General features: G+C 34.5%; 2 protein-coding genes across 7 annotated transcripts; both read left to right on the top strand.

Annotated features, from left to right (window-relative positions):
• The first annotated feature begins 2,508 nt into the window (after positions 1-2,508).
• Positions 2,509-15,121, top strand: LOC107893859 (S-sulfo-L-cysteine synthase (O-acetyl-L-serine-dependent), chloroplastic). Of its 6 annotated transcripts, none has more exons than XR_001683032.2 (11): positions 2,509-2,891; positions 3,895-4,004; positions 4,262-4,319; positions 4,483-4,746; positions 4,851-4,988; positions 5,279-5,330; positions 5,432-5,481; positions 11,285-11,344; positions 11,608-11,688; positions 12,718-12,882; positions 12,963-13,298. XR_001683032.2 is itself a non-coding variant. In XM_016818996.2 (10 exons), the coding sequence occupies exons 1-10, from the start codon at positions 2,622-2,624 to the stop codon at positions 12,805-12,807; spliced, it is 1,173 nt and encodes a 390-aa protein (XP_016674485.1). In that variant the 5' UTR covers positions 2,544-2,621; the 3' UTR covers positions 12,808-13,298. The 6 variants fall into 6 exon arrangements, 2 of the variants coding, with proteins under 2 accessions (XP_016674485.1, XP_040940984.1); XR_005907571.1 differs by lacking the exon at positions 12,963-13,298 and adding an exon at positions 14,951-15,121 and having other exon boundaries at positions 2,573-2,891; XR_001683033.2 differs by lacking the exon at positions 12,963-13,298 and adding an exon at positions 13,535-13,688 and having other exon boundaries at positions 2,573-2,891.
• LOC121212433 (uncharacterized mitochondrial protein AtMg00810-like) lies at positions 7,673-11,274 on the top strand. Its single transcript, XM_041085051.1, has 2 exons — positions 7,673-8,944; positions 9,025-11,274. The coding sequence occupies exon 2, from the start codon at positions 9,539-9,541 to the stop codon at positions 10,214-10,216; it is 678 nt and encodes a 225-aa protein (XP_040940985.1). The 5' UTR covers positions 7,673-8,944; positions 9,025-9,538; the 3' UTR covers positions 10,217-11,274.
• Positions 15,122-17,229: the final 2,108 nt, after the last annotated feature.

Raw genomic sequence — 17,229 nt, 5'->3', positions numbered from 1 at the left:
TCGCCTCTTTAAGTGAACTTACCTCTGCAACACCACCATTTTCTCCTCTTAGCTCCTCTTTCTTCTCCTCCCTTGTTGTATCTTGTATCAATAAGTACAAATAGGAAAAGACACCAAATAAAAAAAATAGAAATGGCTTTTGGAATCACCGGTTTCCATCGTTCTAACAATTGCATGTTATGGTCATCATGAGAAGCCCAATGAAAGAGAAATACAAATGAAAAACATCGCTAAACTAGTAGTACCAAAAACTACCAAAGATAGACAACTATGATTAAACACAAATAATAGCATCTTAGCTCTGCCACCATTAGATTACCCTGATAATGAACTTGTTTAACAACAATAATGCCAAAGTTCCCCAAAAGATATATAATGCAAAGCCTTTAAACACCAAAAGGGTCTTCGAAGTGAATTTGTATACCTGATGGTCCGTAAAGAATGCTCAATTGAGGGAATCACATAATAGAGCTCCATATAATATCAGAACTTAATATCATATCAAACTCCATACTAAATGCAATTATGACCCTAATTAACATGTCAATCGTATCCTAACATATTTACTAAGTTTACATGGGCTACATATGATATTCAAATATATATATTACTCATTGATCATCCCAAAGGTATTCTTAATCTTTCATATACGAACATGTATCAAATTCATATCAAAAGTAATTTATGATTTTTCACATGGTCAAAATCATCAAGTCTCATATTTCACCATAACTTCATATATTTTTGTATCGAGAATCATATTAAGAGATATTTATACATTTTATCATAATTCTTTCTAAAGTCAACTTCTCATTTCATAATAACAAAGAAAATGTTTATCAATTTGTCATACATTTATTCTTTATTTGTTTTTCAAGTATATTAATAGCATTATATATATTATAGTTGTGTGACCCAAATTCCTGTTAAAATAAAATACAAGTGGCAAGATAAGAGGATCTACGAGGGTGAAGGCTACAGTCCACCGCAGATCCTTAATAAGTAAAATACTAGACTGGGTTGCAATTTGGCCCCTGCGGTACGGTACTGGCTACACAAGTGGAATTAGTATAAAAATTTACTTCCTCTATTTGATATTTGATTAGAATAAGGTATTTTAACCTTTCTGTATTACTTCTATTAAACTTTGATTACAATATGTTCTACAAACCTATAAAAAATGAACATTTACAATATAATTAATCAATTAGAATTAAATTTTAATTGTTAAAGCAATAATTTATAATCATAATAATAGAAAATTGTGAGATATAATAGCTTTTACATATATTTATTATATTATTATTTATAAAATTTATTAATAAAATAAAATTTGATTTAACACATAAAATATTATGTATAAAAAAACCATTGGGTTGAGCAAAGAAATTGAGAAAATCTAAAAATCGATTTGAAAAGATGTATTATGTTCGATTCAGGTTTTATACTATTTATTTCGATGTCGGGTTAATGTTATCACCCAAACTGCACAATTCGATTTGAGTTCCATTTTTCCACATGGAACCCATTTTATTCAAATCAAATTGAATGAGAAAAAAATTGTTTAAAGGAACAATCTTAAAAGAATAATAGATTGACTATTTCAATATCTATATGGACTAATTCATTTAACCTTATTATTGTTATTATTATTAAATAATTAGATATTATCTTTCAAAAAATTAAAGTTATAAAAATATTTCATAAAAAAATATTGAAAGTGTAGTTTTATATTAGAGAAGGTGAATATTCTTAAATATAATAATTAAGCATAATTTTAATTTAAGAAAAATAGTTTATTAAACTTTATAATATTTTAAAAAACAATTATTCACAAATTGTGAATTATATATATATATAATAGTTATAAATTTAATCGATTATATGACATATTAAAATTACTCAGTTATAACTGATTAGAGCTAGCACTAATTAAATTAATTTAATGAAATGGCACAACAAAATATTAGGCATATAAATGATTTATATATTAACTTTCCTTTTAATAACTTTAAATGATTTATCAACTTAATAGTTAACTTAAAATGATTTTTTAATGGTTGGATGATTATGATATTAGTTTAAGTATTTAATTTACTTTATATTTAAAAAAATATTTAATTTATTTTATAAATATATAAATGAATCTAGAACATTTGATATGATTGCTATAAAAAATTAATAATTATAATATTAAGTTTTTTGAACTCAAAAGATTTCTTTTCCAACAAAATCTAAATTTATTAAAAACCGAACAATAATACATTTATCAATTTTAAATATTTAAAATTTTATTCAATACAATTTTAATTTCAAAAATTAAAAATCTATTCGAATTTAATTCCTCTCTAAAAACGGAATCCAACCGAACAGAATACATCTAAAGTGTTCGTGGTCTATCCGAAAAATTAAGCAAAAAATATTATTCAATTAAAACTTTCATTATTATTCTAAAAAAAAATAAAGTTTCATTATTCAGGGAAATTAGGCCTTACCAATAATTTATTACAAAAAAAAAAAAACAAAAAATAAAAAAAGAAGAGAAAAGGAAAGATAAGGGTGGGTCTATAAAAGCGAAGAGCCAATCTAAAACCTCAGGAAAACCTCTACGGAGAACGAAAATGTCACTATCATTTTCTCTGCTACATCTCCCTCCTCCAAAACCCTTTCTTTGTATACCTAAACAGTACAGTTTTCCACCGTTTAAAGCTTCATTGAACTTTTCATTCTATGATAAACCTATGTTAATTGTAAAAAGTGCCTCCTTTGCTGCAACAAGAAGAGCTTCTTCTTTAATAGTCGAAGAAGAAGAAGAAGAAGAAGGAGATGATGAAGAACAAGAACAAGAAGAGGAATTTGAATCTGTTAATATTGCTGAGGATGTAACCCAGGTTCTAGTTTTTTTAATACCAATATCCCCTTCAATGAAGTAATAGTTTTTTTTTTTTTCAAGTTGCTGTTTTGTTTTTGTCTTTTTGAGGCTCAGAATTTTATTGGTTTTCTTTATATTTTCCTTGAAATGGGAGAAATGAGAAGTGATTTTTGTGGGTTAATAGCATTTTTTTCTATCTACTGTTCAAGGTTCTTTGCCTTCTCTTCTATAGGGTAATATTTCAAGGGGTCTTTTGCCCCCGGGGGGGGGGTTAAGAAGTGGTTACTGTTGTTTAAGAGTGTATTTTATATACTTCTCTAGAATGTTGATTTTCTTGTTTAAGAGTGTAGTATATATACTTCTCTAGAATGTTGTTTTTTTTTTGTTGCTTGTTTCTTCTATTTAATTTACTTGAGAGATTGATTATGTTAGTGTGACTTATGTTGCTGAAATCTTCATTTTCTTGAATATGGAGATATGATCCTCCAAAGACCTGGAAGCATGAAAAATTTGAAGATAACCATCTAGAAAACAGAAAATTTTGAGTACAGTCATGTCAGACATATACCCATTTCCGACTCTTACAATTCACAGCCGAGTCTTAGTAACATAGGTCTACACCCTATAATATGGATTTAGTCATTTATTGGTTCTGGAGAAACACCACCTTAATTTTTATAATTATGGAGACAGTTTTCTTAACCAGGAGAGTAGTTCTTCTTATTTTTCCTTTTTGTTGCTTCTTTAATCTCCTGCAGTTGATGGTGATTACATTTTGAGCTAAAGAATAGAATGATTCAATAAAATGTGGTCATGTTAACTTTATGACATACCACTTAACATTTCAGAATGTTGTAGTGCTATTTCTAGTAAAAAAATTTATCCATAGTCTTCTAGATCGATTATGTCTTGCAGTGTAGGTGTTGCTTGAAAAGCATTAGTTTGTTTACTTTTGATAGTAATGTTTTGCTTATGCGTCAAACCTTTACTGATTTTGAGCAGTTGTGACAAAATTGATATAGTTGATTGGGCGTACTCCTATGATATATCTCAACAAGGTAACAGACGGATGCGTGGCAAACATTGCTGCAAAACTTGAATCCATGGAACCTTGTCGGAGTGTCAAAGACAGGTACATATTCTTTCTATTGTGAAGTCTACAATTATTCCCATATGCGTTGGACATCTTTTTTTATGCTACTCTGGGGCATGAATAGTCTGTTTGATTGTGCTTCAAGTCATCATTACAGCTGGAGACTCTCAGAAGTTACAGATGACCTACACATGTCCTATATTGTGCAAGTTCTTAGCGGTTTTCATGTATGTTTATTGGAAATATGTTAAAAGTTGACTTTTTTTTCCTTTTTTTTCAATGGTTGAATGTTTTAGGATTGGCCTTAGTATGGTATGTGAGGCTGAAGATAGTGGAGCAATTTCTCCCAGGAAGGTTAGCCTTTCTCTTTATTTCTAGTGAAAGAAGTCATCAGCAAGTGTGCCTTTGACTTTTGAGAATTCTAGGGCTCAGAGTCTTAGACATGTTTTCATAGTGGAAACTACCTTCTCTTTGGAATAATTACATGTATAATTTTTGTGGGCTATATCTATCGCAGACCATATTAGTGGAACCGACAAGTGGAAATACAGGACTTGGAATTGCTTTTGTTGCAGCAACTAAGGGATACAAGCTTATAGTAACAATGCCTGCTTCTATAAACCTTGAAAGGAGAATCCTTTTACGTGCGTTTGGAGCAGAGATTGTTCTGACAGACCCAGAAAAGGGATTGAAAGGAGCTGTCGATAAAGCCGAAGAAATTGTGCTTAACACTCCAAATGCTTTCATGCTTCGACAATTTGATAATATGGCTAATACAAAGGTAATTAATGTTGTTCTAACAGTTCACCTAAATGGCTAAATGTTAATATTCCTGATATATTATTCATAGATGGTGATATAAAGATACTCATGCATGAACTGCAGATTCATTTTGAAACTACAGGACCAGAAATATGGGAGGACACTTTGGGTAATGTTGACATATTTGTTGCTGGAATTGGAACCGGTGGTACTGTTACAGGCACTGGACAGTACTTGAAAATGAAGAACAAAGAAATTAAGGTCTCTTTGCTATTTAAGCCTGTAATGAAGTTTGTTTCAGTTTGACAGCTTAACTTCTCTTTGGAATATCTCAAGCTTGTAACTGTTACCTGTTAGGGATATTTCTATTTATCTAAGGGGTGATATGTCCAAAATATAACATTATTGTGTTTCCCCTTTTTCTTTTAATAGTAGCAATAGTATCCATTTGGCAATAGTTATGTGTATTGTGTTGCATCCATCTCAATATTTTCATCTTCTCGTGGATTAAATGTGTCTGTTTTCTTCATGAAATGTTATTGCTTACTCAGGTTGTTGGTGTTGAACCTGCTGAGAGGAGTATAGTCTCTGGAGAAAACCCAGGTCAAAATCTTTTTATTTCCAGTACATAAATTTTTCTTGCCTGTTTCTCTTGATGGATTTGTTAGGCTTTGCTTCTAATATCATAAAAGATTTTTCTGCAGGTTATGTGCCAAGCATCCTAGATGTTAAATTGCTTGATGAAGTTGTCAAGGTGAAGATCGTCTTTCCCTCTATTTTCCACTTCTTGTCTTATCCGAATGTAGAGGAATATCACTGGAATTCTTTAGACATTCTGTTTTGTGCTAAACTTGTTTTATAGCAAACACTATTGCAGTTATGTCATGTTCTTCTCAGTCAGTTGTTTGACGTTTTTTTTCACTCCAAGTATATAAGGTGTTCAACATTTCACTGCATAGCTCTCGTAATCATTCTTCTAATGACTTGTCTAACTGATCTCTGAACAAGATATGCCAAATAGTTTTCATTTTATAACTTGGAAGTGGTGTCTTTTGCTAAACTATATATGAGTTATTAGAGGAGTCTGAAAATCCAATAAATAAAAAATTTCTTAGAGTGAAAGAGCAGCACATAAGAGCTGGAGCATGAAGAAAATGAGTGTTGGAATTCCTAAGATTAAGGACAAAAAATTTACCTTATTACTAGGAGTTCCCTTGTAAATAGAAACTAATCTCAATCACTGATTCTTAGGAAGTTACTGTTTTTTAGGGATTGTTTTCCTTGTTTGTGTGAATTCCTCTCTTTATAGGTGTAAACTAATTAGCAGAATGAATAATAATCTTTTTCTAAGTTTCTTCATGGTATCAGAGCTTTAGGATTCATTCGATCCTGCTCATTCGTCTCTAATCTCCCTTCCTAAAAATCCCTCCGGTTTAGTCCTCCTCCCATGGGTGACTTCAATGAAACTCTGTCTGAAACTGAGACTTCACAAATAACTCAGAATGTCAATCAGGGAATCACTCAAGGTGAACTTATTTCCTCCCTTATAATCACCAATCATCGGCTAGATGGGAAGAACTTCTTGCAATGGTCTCAATCGGTCCTTATGGTGATTCGTGGTCGTGGCAAATTAGGATACATCAATGGAGAAATTCCACGACCAACCATAGCTAACCCGACTTATGCCACTTGGGAACTCAACAACTTGATTGTAATGGCTTGGCTAATTAATTCGATGGAAGGCCATATAAGCCGCACCCATCTCTTTTTCAAAACTGCAAAAGACATGTGGGATGCAGTCAAAGAAAACTACTCGGATCTTGGAAACGCCTCCCAAGTATTGGAGATTAAGCTTAAGTTAAAGGATATCCGACAAGGGACACTCGAAGTAACTCACTACTGCAACAATCTGAAAATTTTGTGGCAGGAACTGGATATGTACTATGAGGCAGATTGGGGTGAAGGCTTGGAACACACCAAGTTTATGACTCACCTCAACAATGAACGTCTTTATGAGTTTTTAGCAGGATTGAACCGTGAGTTAGATGAGGTCCGTGGCCGAATTCTGGGTAGATCACCTCTACCAACTATCGGTGAAGCATTTGCAGAAGTTAGAAGAGAAGAAAAGCGTCGTCTTGTCATGATGGGAACTCAAAGGAACCTAAACATGTGACAACTCTTGGCAATCGGTCTACTGAGACCTCTGTCCTCATCTCCAGAGGTCCACAGCCATAAAAACCACGTGCTGGAAATGATTCTGGATCAACTAGGCCATGGTGTAACCACTGCAACTGTGTTGGTCATACAAAGGAAAAGTGCTTCAAACTTCATGGCTATCCTGAAAAAAAACAGAAGGATAATAAGACTGCCCTGTTATCTTCCACTGCTGTAGATGATGTTCTCGATGTTCGCCTAACCAAAACCCAACTTGAGACTCTCCATAAGATACTTGGTACTTCCACTGCTTACGGATCTCTAGCCACCCAAGGTACTGCCCTCAATATTGCCTTTGAATCAAATAATCAATCCTCTTGGATACTCGATTCGGGTGCCTCCGATCACATGACAGGTAACTCCACTTTGTTTCACACCTACACCCCTTGTCATGACAAGTCCCGAATCCACATAGCTGATGGTTCTTACTCACCTGTGGTTGGAGTAGGAGAAGTACAAATAACAGAGAATTTTTCTCTCGATAAAGTCCTACATGTCCCAAACTTGTCCTGCAATTTTCTTTCAATCAGTAAACTTACTAAGGATGAAAAACTTCTTGCTGAATTTTCTGCAATTGGTTGTGTGATACAGGAACAAAAATCGGGGAGGATGATTGGCACTGTTAAAGTTGATGATGGACTATATGTTTGGAATAAAGACAGCACACAAGGAGGATTGGCTCTATCCACTTCAAAAGAGGACACGATTATGTTATGGCACCGTAGGTTAGGGCATCCAAACTTTTTGTATTTGAAGAAACATCTTCCGCTATTATTTCGAAATAAAAGTATTAATTCCTTGAAGTGTGAAATTTGCCAATTATCCAAACATACCCGTGTGCCATACCCATTAAAACCATATATCCAGTCCCAACCATTTTCATTAATCCACAGTGATCTATGGGGAGTCAGCCGAGTGAAAAATATTACAGGGGTTAGGTGGTTTATAACATTCATTGATGATCACACTAGGGTATGTTGGGTCTATCTCCTCAAAGAAAAATATGAAACACCCAAAGTATTCCAAAATTTTCACTCAATGGTTCAAACCCAGTTCAACTCTACCATACATACTCTCCACACTGACAATGGGAGAGAATACTTTAACTCTGTCCTAAGCCCATACTTTTCTGACCAAGGCATCATACACCAAAGCTCTTGTCCTGACACTCCTCAACAAAACGGGATCTCTGAGAGAAAAAATCGACATCTCCTTGCTGTAGCTCGAGCCATAATGTTCACCATGAATGTTCCAAAATACTTGTGGGGAGAGGCTGTCCTCATTGCCTGTTATCTCATAAACCGAATGCCATCGAAAGTCCTCAATTTCCAAACACCTCTAAATACCCTTCTAAAGTCCTTTCCTCTATTTCGTGTTTCTAATCTTCCAGCCAAAATATTTGGTTGCAAAGTTTTTGTCAATAACCATCAACCAAATCAATCCAAACTTGATCCTCGAGCCCACACCTGCATCTTCATTGGATATTCCCCCACACAAAAAAGGCTATAAGTGTTACTTACCAACCTTGCGCCGAATGTTTGTCTCTCGGGATGTTACCTTATTTGAAAATGAAGCATACTTTGCAGCATCTCATCTTCAGGGGAGACTTTCAATGAAGATGAGACCCTTAATACTCTCCTCATTATACCTCATGATCCTACAACTACTATCACAAACAAGCCTAACAACCAAGGTGCTATGGTAATCCCAGATTTAGAGACTGTTTCCCCTGTGCAGCAAGAAATTAGCCCGATCCTTCCCAATAACAATACCACCACCGAAGTACAACAGCCCTCTGATTAAGGAAAACAGCAAAAACAGGTTCCCGAAATACAAGTTTACTCTTGACGGAATCGTTCTCCTGAAACTGATACAGCAGTGCCAATTGCATCCCCAACCGAGGACTGTTCTGAAACAGAAGTCTCACCTCTGTCACCATCCATCTATCTTCCAATTGCAGTTCGAAAGGGCACAAGGAGTTGCACTCAACACCCTATTTCTCGGTTTGTATCCTATGGAAATTTATCTAAGTCTTACAAAGCTTTTGTGACTAATGTTTCTGTAAAAACTCCAAAAATTATAGAAGAGGCTCTTGAATCAGCTGAGTGGAGACAAGCTGTGATGGAAGAAATGAAGGCCCTCAAAAACAATGAAACATGGGAAGTCTCGGATCTACCTAAGGGAAAAAAAACAGTAGGATGCAAATGGATCTTCACTATGAAATTTAAACCCGATGGTCGTATTGACTGATACAAGGCTCGACTTGTGGCTAAGGGTTTTACTCAAACTTATGGTCTTGACTACGACGAGACGTTTGCACCCGTTGTCAAGCTAAACACCATTCAAGTCCTCCTATCTCTTGCTGCCAACCTTGATTGGCACTTGACTCAATTGGATGTAAAAAATGCTTTCCTCAACGGAGAATTAAGTGAGGAAATGTACATGGATTTCCCACCTGGGTTTGAAGAAAGCAAGGCCAAGTGTGTAAGTTGAAGAAGTCCTTGTATGGGCTGAAACAATCTCCACGGGCGTGGTTCAGCCGATTTGCAGAAGCTATGACCAGCAGAAATTACATTCAAGGGTAGGCAGACCACACCATGTTCTACAAGCACTCGGAAAAGGGAAAATGCTGCATCCTCATCGTTTATGTGGACAATATAATATTAACAGGAGATGACTCAAGCGAAATTGTGAGGTTGAAAGAATTCCTTGGTACAGAGTTCGAGCTTAAAGACTTGGGGAATCCTAAATACTTTCTTGGTATGGAGGTAGCAAGGTCCCAAACAGGTATTTCCATCTCCCAAAGGAAATATGTTCTTGATCTACTGTCAGAAGTTGGTTTGATGGGCTGCAAACCAGCCAAAACTCCTATGGAATTTAACTTTAAATTGGGAACTGATGAGGATGGAGAAGAAATCGACAGGGGGAGATATCAACAACTAGTAGGAAGACTCATCTATCTATCTCACACCCGTCCAGACATAGCCTTCAGTGTAAGTGTTATCAGTCAGTACATGCATGCCCCGAGGGAGAAGCACCTGGAAGTTGCATATAGAATATTAAGGTATCTAAAAGGGACTCCTGGTAAAGGCCTGCATTTCAAGAAAACTGCCAACCAGAATGTGGAAGTCTACACTGATGCAGACTGGGCAGGTTCTGTTAACGATAGACGCTCTACAAGTGGCTATTGTAGTTATGTTTGGGGTAACCTCGTGACGTGGAGAAGCAAAAAACAGTCTGTTGTAGCACGCAGCAGTGCAGAGGCAGAGTATTGAGCACTATCTCATGGTATATGCGAAGGAGTTTGGATACAAAGACTTATGGGGGAACTAAAAGTGCCTTACACCAGGCCTATGAAGATGTACTGTGACAACCAGGCAGCTATCAGCATAGCACATAATCCTGTGCATCATGATCGCACCAAACATGTGGAAATAGATCGCCACTTTATAAAAGAAAAAATACACTCAGGAGAAGTGTACATCACCTACTTACCTACTAGACAACAAGTTGCAGACGTATTAACTAAAAGTTTGAACAGAAACATGTTTGAAGAACTTATTGGCAAGCTGGGTTGATAAACATCTACACTCCAGCTTGAGGGGGAGTGTTGGAATTCCTAAGGTTAAGGACAGAAAACTTACCTTATTACTAGGAGTTCCCTTGTAAATAGAAACTAATCTCAGTCACTGATTCTTAGGAAGTTACTGTTTTTTAGGGATTGTTTTCCTTGTTTGTGTGTATTCCTCTCTTTATAGGTGTAAACTAATTAGCAGAATGAATAATAATCTTTTTCTAAGTTTCTTCAATGAGAGGTCCTTTTTTTTTTTTTATCGAAAATGCTAGTTTCTTAACCAATGATTAATACTGTTTACTTGTGGATGTGTTGCAAGTGTATACTAGGCATCTTGACATTACATCACAGATTAACTTTTGAGCAGTTTAACCACAAAGGCAGGGAGGTGGTCATTGTCTCAATATAATGTATCAAACGATCTACATCTAATATCCTCTGTACTTTTCCTTTCTTTTTGTAAGGCAATATATATTTCTAGCTTGGTTATAATCTTATTTTTAGTGGCATCTCCACCTAAGGCGATATGTTGTTTGAGATGATCTGGATGTATTGGTCCATAAATATTCTGCTTATCCTTTTGAGAGTATCTATTGTATTCTGGTTTTCTGGATTGTGTTGTATACACGAGCTTCCTGAATAATATTACATTTGAGTGACTTGATCCATTTTGTTTGGTTCCTACTGGTTTCTTACTTAGCACATGGTTTTGTCGAGTTACAATGTTAGATGAATTTTAGATATTGATTTTGTTGTCATAAAAATGTAGGTCAGCAATGATGAAGCAGTTGATATGGCAAGGAAATTAGCACTGGAGGAAGGGCTGCTGGTAATATGCAACTATATTTTAGTGTAGACTCTTTTAATAGTATTTTGTCACATGAAAAACCATCTATTCAGCTTAAAGTTTTTTTTGCTGTCAAAATAGAGATTATCTTCTTTAGTTTCAACCGAAAAACTTTTCTCACCTATTTGTCAATTATGAAAGGAGACAAAATTCAGTTTGATCTTATAATTTACATTAAATACAGTGTTTCAAAACCAGCCAATTTTGCTAATTGATTTTTTTGTTTTAAAATTTTTTTTTCTTAGGTTGGCATTTCATCTGGAGCTGCAGCAGCTGCTGCAATTAGCTTGGCAAAAAGGCCTGAGAATGCAGGAAAACTTATTGTGGTGAGAAAATTTTCTTTAAATTTTCTTAGTGACTCAGGTAGCAGCTGAAACTGTATGCTGATGTACATATCTTGCTGTGAATTTGAAAGAATTGGTTGAAATTCTATTAAGAAAAAATCTTTGACAGCTAGTTAAAGGTTATTCAGAATAAAGAGTATCAGGAGTACTTCATATCACTGATTACATGTGTGGTTTCTTTAGAATTGACATAATTATAGTTGCATTAGTCTATGTTGCTTCAATGCTCTATTCTTCTTGAAGTATGCATGTCGTACCACTTATATTCCATGCTTATTTGGACATGGATGTTGCCCTCCCTCAAAAAACATGAAAACACTTCGAAATTTGAACATACCCGTGTTCAACACATATTTGTATTAGAGACTCATACCTTACTCCAAGTAAGATAAGCGCTAGGTATTTTGGACCCAAAAGTATTGGGGGATTGTCAACCAGTACAAGATTTGGGAAACTCACATAACACTGTTAGGGCATCATACTTTCAAACAAGGTGAGTGTTTCAAAACTAGAGAAAGCTTTGGTGCTTACTTGATAGCCTCATATGCCATTGCTGTGGGCTGAGAAACAGAAAGGTTTGGAACATGATATTGTTATCGTTCAATCTATTGTGACTGCCTATTTGATTCCATATGAAGGTAGATCAATGAAATTGTTGGTCTAAACCTTAAATTCCACATTCATTTGTTTACTGACTGCTCCCAGCACCTTCACCATATGGTCAAGCACACAATTAAGCTACGTTGCTTGGATTCTTCATTTCTCTTGAAGTAAAAACTTAGAAAAAAATTGAAAATACTCGTGTTTGACGCATTCTATATTTGACACTCATACTGGAGTCTGAGCAATATAGCAATCATGTTAAAGCTCCTTAGAAGGAAAGCAGGAAAAGTGAAACATCGTATCCATTTCCGATTTCAGTGGCTGATCAAAATATGCTTCCAACCTAAGCTCTTCTTTCAACTTGGGCACTTTTTTTAAGATATCTTTTAATTGTTTGTAATGATGTAGGTTATATTTCCAAGTTTTGGTGAGAGGTATATTCCAACAGTTCTTTTTCGTTCTATACATGAAGAGGTTCAACAAATGGAAGCAAGATAGTATAGATCTGTACTGGGAGAACAATCTACCATGGCATTCAATTCTCACTTGTTTCAAATCAAAACTACTCGACAGGTAAATAACCTTTATTAACTTTTCGATCTGTATTCGATGATCAACTCCTGTTCCTTTTATATTTATCTATTGTTTTCTAGGTGCAATTTTTCATAAAAACAGAGGAGTTCCTACTCAATTTCTCTTGATAATTTAACTTTCTGGTCAACTGTCGACCATGTTATTGTGCTGGTAATCAGAATGCTTTTTCATACATGGTGCATACTCATGCTGCTGCCTTCTGGATTATACAATTTCATGATGATCTTGGAGCTAACGAGTCAATTTGAAAATGCAAATTTAGTAATCCTGTTAAGTCTGTCAGACTGATTGATGTTTGAAAAATCATAAATCAGCTTCTCGTTTCTGAGAACCTATACCATAAATTACTGGGAAAATATTTATGTGATTGCTTTCATTGGAAATATTCAGATTTACAGACAGGCAAATCTTTTACTTAATGCACTGCAAAAACTCTGGCATTATTATATGTCTGTCTTCCACATTGTATCTTGTTGCATTCCCATTCTTGGTTGAAACTTCTCATAATATATGTATGTAATATGTCGAAAGGAGTCATCGCAGTTTTAGATGTTTTTGGTAAAGTATTATCTAGTGGGACAAGTTATCTGTTCAATACGAGTCTAGGAAATGCTGATTTCAGAATTCCCAGATGAAAAACATTTCTGCATGGAGGTATATGTCTACTGGAAACTGCAGTTTGTACAAATTTGCCAATGCGATTTGAGAAGACCAAGCAATCCATGTACATGTATCCTGTTTGTATTAAATTTTTAGATCATAATTATTAATAAAATGTTCAATTATATCAACTTTAGCAGTTTTCTTTTTGAGTTTATAAGTACATGTGATTGAATAATTATGATTAAAATCAGATTATTATGAAAACAGATTTTCAGGGTTTCTTTTGCCATCTTAGCAAATGCTTGATTTGCTGCATATTTTGGCATGCTCTTGTATTTACATAAATAATTTAAATAATTATTATTATTTTGGTGTCGAGCTCATCTATCATCATATACAAAATTATTACACTATTTGGTTTGCTGTAATGAATAGAGTTGTAATCAGTAATTTAACTGTTTGGTTGAATGAAATGGAATAAAATTGTATCAGTATCTTTGTATTTAGTGGAATAGAATGATGTTTTAATCAGTAATTGCTTAATATTCGTTCATATAAACTAGTCTTTTTTTCATGGGCTTTATTAGTTCCTCTTTAGGCCCATACTATGTGTTATAACACCTAAGATGTAACTGTGCTTCGAATTTTAATGTTGGTTGGGAAGTAGTTGCTTTGGTAGCCTTATTTGCCACAAAAGGAGTGGTTTAATGAGGCTTGTAGGGGGGAATTTCAGATCCGATGTAATGTCTTAAAATTTTTAGTATCGAATTTCGGAAAAAATTTGATAAAATATTGCAATGTTTATTGGAGGGTAATTTATGAGACACGAATTTGATATCTGAAATTTAATCTTTAAGCCATTAGTTATTCTTGGAATTTTTGGAGTAGTTGGGATTTTAATTAGGGAAAAGGCAAATTGGAGTGTTTTAGTTTTGAATATTTTAAAAAAAGAGTAAAACTAAAAGCTTTTATGATGCTAATTGCAAATACTCAGTTTAAAATTTCAGCCAAAATTAACACTCTTCACTTCTCATTGCGTCATTCTTCATCTAAAACAATGAAAAACCCATAGTTCATCTCTTAGCTAAAATCCTTTTGAATCAAAGAACAAAAAAAAATGATTTTCGATTCTTTCTTCCATCTATCAATCGATTCAGTTCGGCGAAAGCAAAAATCAAGTTTCCCTTCAACCCCATTGCCGGAAACTCCAAGCTTAGAGTAGAAATTCGATTTTCAAAGGGACTTTTCGAGTTTAATAGTGTTATTAGGTTGGTAATGAAGTTTTGAAGTAAACGAAATCATCTTTCCATCGTTCGAAGCGATTTCGAAATGGATTTGGGTAGATTTCGGATTGGGCGGCAAGTTTTGGGGTTGTTTTCCTGCTCATCAATTTAGTTTTATTTAATTTATATTGATTCATTTTTAATTGGTGTGATGAATTCAGTTTTTGAAGCAAACGAGATTGGAGAATCGACTAAGGTGAAGAGCAAGGTGACCTTCGACGTGATCAAGCAGACCTCGGTTTTTGATTTCTATGTTTCGAGTTACTTTATACCTTAGTTAAAATTACTAGCATGTTGCTAACGCTCCTTGTTATATCATTTTATTTTGATAACCTTAAATTTATATTTGTTTGGAATGCACATTATGTATTCAACAACCCAGTAAAACATGTAGGAGAATCCTTCATATATAGTCATCATATTGTAGCGTTCGGGAGTATTATCATTGTTGCGCTTTCCATATTTGATGTACGAATGATCAAGTTGTGTTGATATGTGCAACGGGTATTGTCATTGTTAACACTATGCACCGTTGTTTTTTTTATTGTTTTGGAAGTTCAATTGGACACTCATGTGCTCAAATGCTTTTTCCACATTATGTTACTTGAAGTACTTTGAAAATGGAAGTTATTAATAAATGTTCAAATGCTAGAAAGTTATTGAAACTTCACTTTGGGAACTGATTTTTCTTCATTGTATATAGTATATACATTGTTTAAATTGTGAACGTATGTCTTGGTATGCCGTTAATGTTAGCTAATGCATATGGAAATTTTTTTAGAGCTTGGTGAATCACCATTGAGCGTTTTCGCTCACCGTTTTGAAATATTTGTTTTCGTGCGCTAGTCCAAGGTAGCATGAAAGGATATCTTGGAAGCAGCACGTTCGAGCACTTTCGTACAATTTAGTTGTTAAAGACTTAATTTCCAATTTGTTTTTGAATTGAAACAAAGGCTTGTACTAGGACCAACGTTACTATTTAGCTCTTTTACTCATAATCGTGTTTTATGTTTGGCCCCATTGGCCCATTGACATTTGGGTTCGTTTATGGAATATATTTTTGGAATTGGATAATTTATTTGGCTGAGGTTGAATATTGTAAGTTGGATTACTTGACACGCTAATTTTTACACACTTGACGATTTTGTTCGAAAGACGGTGTATTAAGTTAGAAGCATGTTATTTGTATTACGCTTGAATTGTGAGAATTGTTTATTCATGCCAATATTTTTAGTCTCTTAGCAAATTTTGTTTGAGCAGCTAAATCTTGTGTATGAAGTGCTCTAACATGTTTAAAGTAGGTTATGAATGTATTTGTGTATGCCAAATATGTTGGTTGTGTTATGAGAGCATGTTAGGTACGTCAGAAATGTGCAATGGGTTTGGCAGTAGTGCAATTTGTTTTTTTTCTTTTTTGGGAGGGGGGAATTTACAATTTTAGTAGGAGGTATTGATACCTTATACTAAGTATCAGAACTTTGAGGAAAAATATCGATATAAAGGGGGTCAAGTATTGCTACATCCCTTGGAGTGTTGGAACTCAAAATATCGAAGTTCACTATGATAATATTTCAAGGCTAGTATTAGTACCCACAATCCTAGCAAGTTGCCTAATTCGGCTCGACTGCCATTTTAAGGCCCGGTTGGACTTGGATTATAAATATCCTATGTTGTATGTCTGAACTATATTCCAATAAGTATTAATTGTGTTGAGCATGTATTAATTGTAAGATTGATGATGGGGTTATTAGATTAAGCTACTCAACTGGGTATGGAATGTTACATTTGATACAATTGGCATTGAAATTCTCATACCATGTCAAAATGGTGAGAGTTTGACATAGTTGTTAAGTTAGACTCAATAAGGCCCCACTTATCTAACTGGCCCAAGTCCACTATTTCGCGTAGATTCCCATCTTTGGGCATGAGGAGCCTAACTGTGACCATGAAAATGTCCTCTAAGTGTATAAAATCAGGAGCAGGTCTCACATGCACCCCTCAATGAATTGAAAAGGTGCGTGAACCTTAAAGAATACAACTCTCTACATCCTATCATGAGGCTAACAACTTACACAAATTGACAAGTCGATTAGCCACGAAAAGCAATATTAATTAGATAGGTTCACCCCTCGAACATTATATCTCAAAACTTAACACCTCAAGATCGGCACAAACTCTTCTTCATTTGAGAGCATCTCTCTTTCGTTTCCCCTCTCTCTCTATATATAATATATATGTATATATATAATCTACAACTCCCACCATCAAAATACACTACCTATCACAACACAATCGTCTAGGGACTTTTTGCTTCGTCTCATTTGCATAACATCATTATAATACCCCTTCCCAACAATTGGTATGAATAAGCGATGTTGCATTGACAGAATGATCACTTTAACAAGATATCATTGTTGGAAAATTTAATTTTAAAAACAAT

The sequence above is a fragment of the Gossypium hirsutum genome, chromosome A13, assembly GCF_007990345.1.
Source record: "Gossypium hirsutum isolate 1008001.06 chromosome A13, Gossypium_hirsutum_v2.1, whole genome shotgun sequence".
Classification (NCBI taxonomy): Eukaryota; Viridiplantae; Streptophyta; class Magnoliopsida; order Malvales; family Malvaceae; genus Gossypium; species Gossypium hirsutum.
This window is presented reverse-complemented; position numbering and strand designations above follow the sequence as displayed.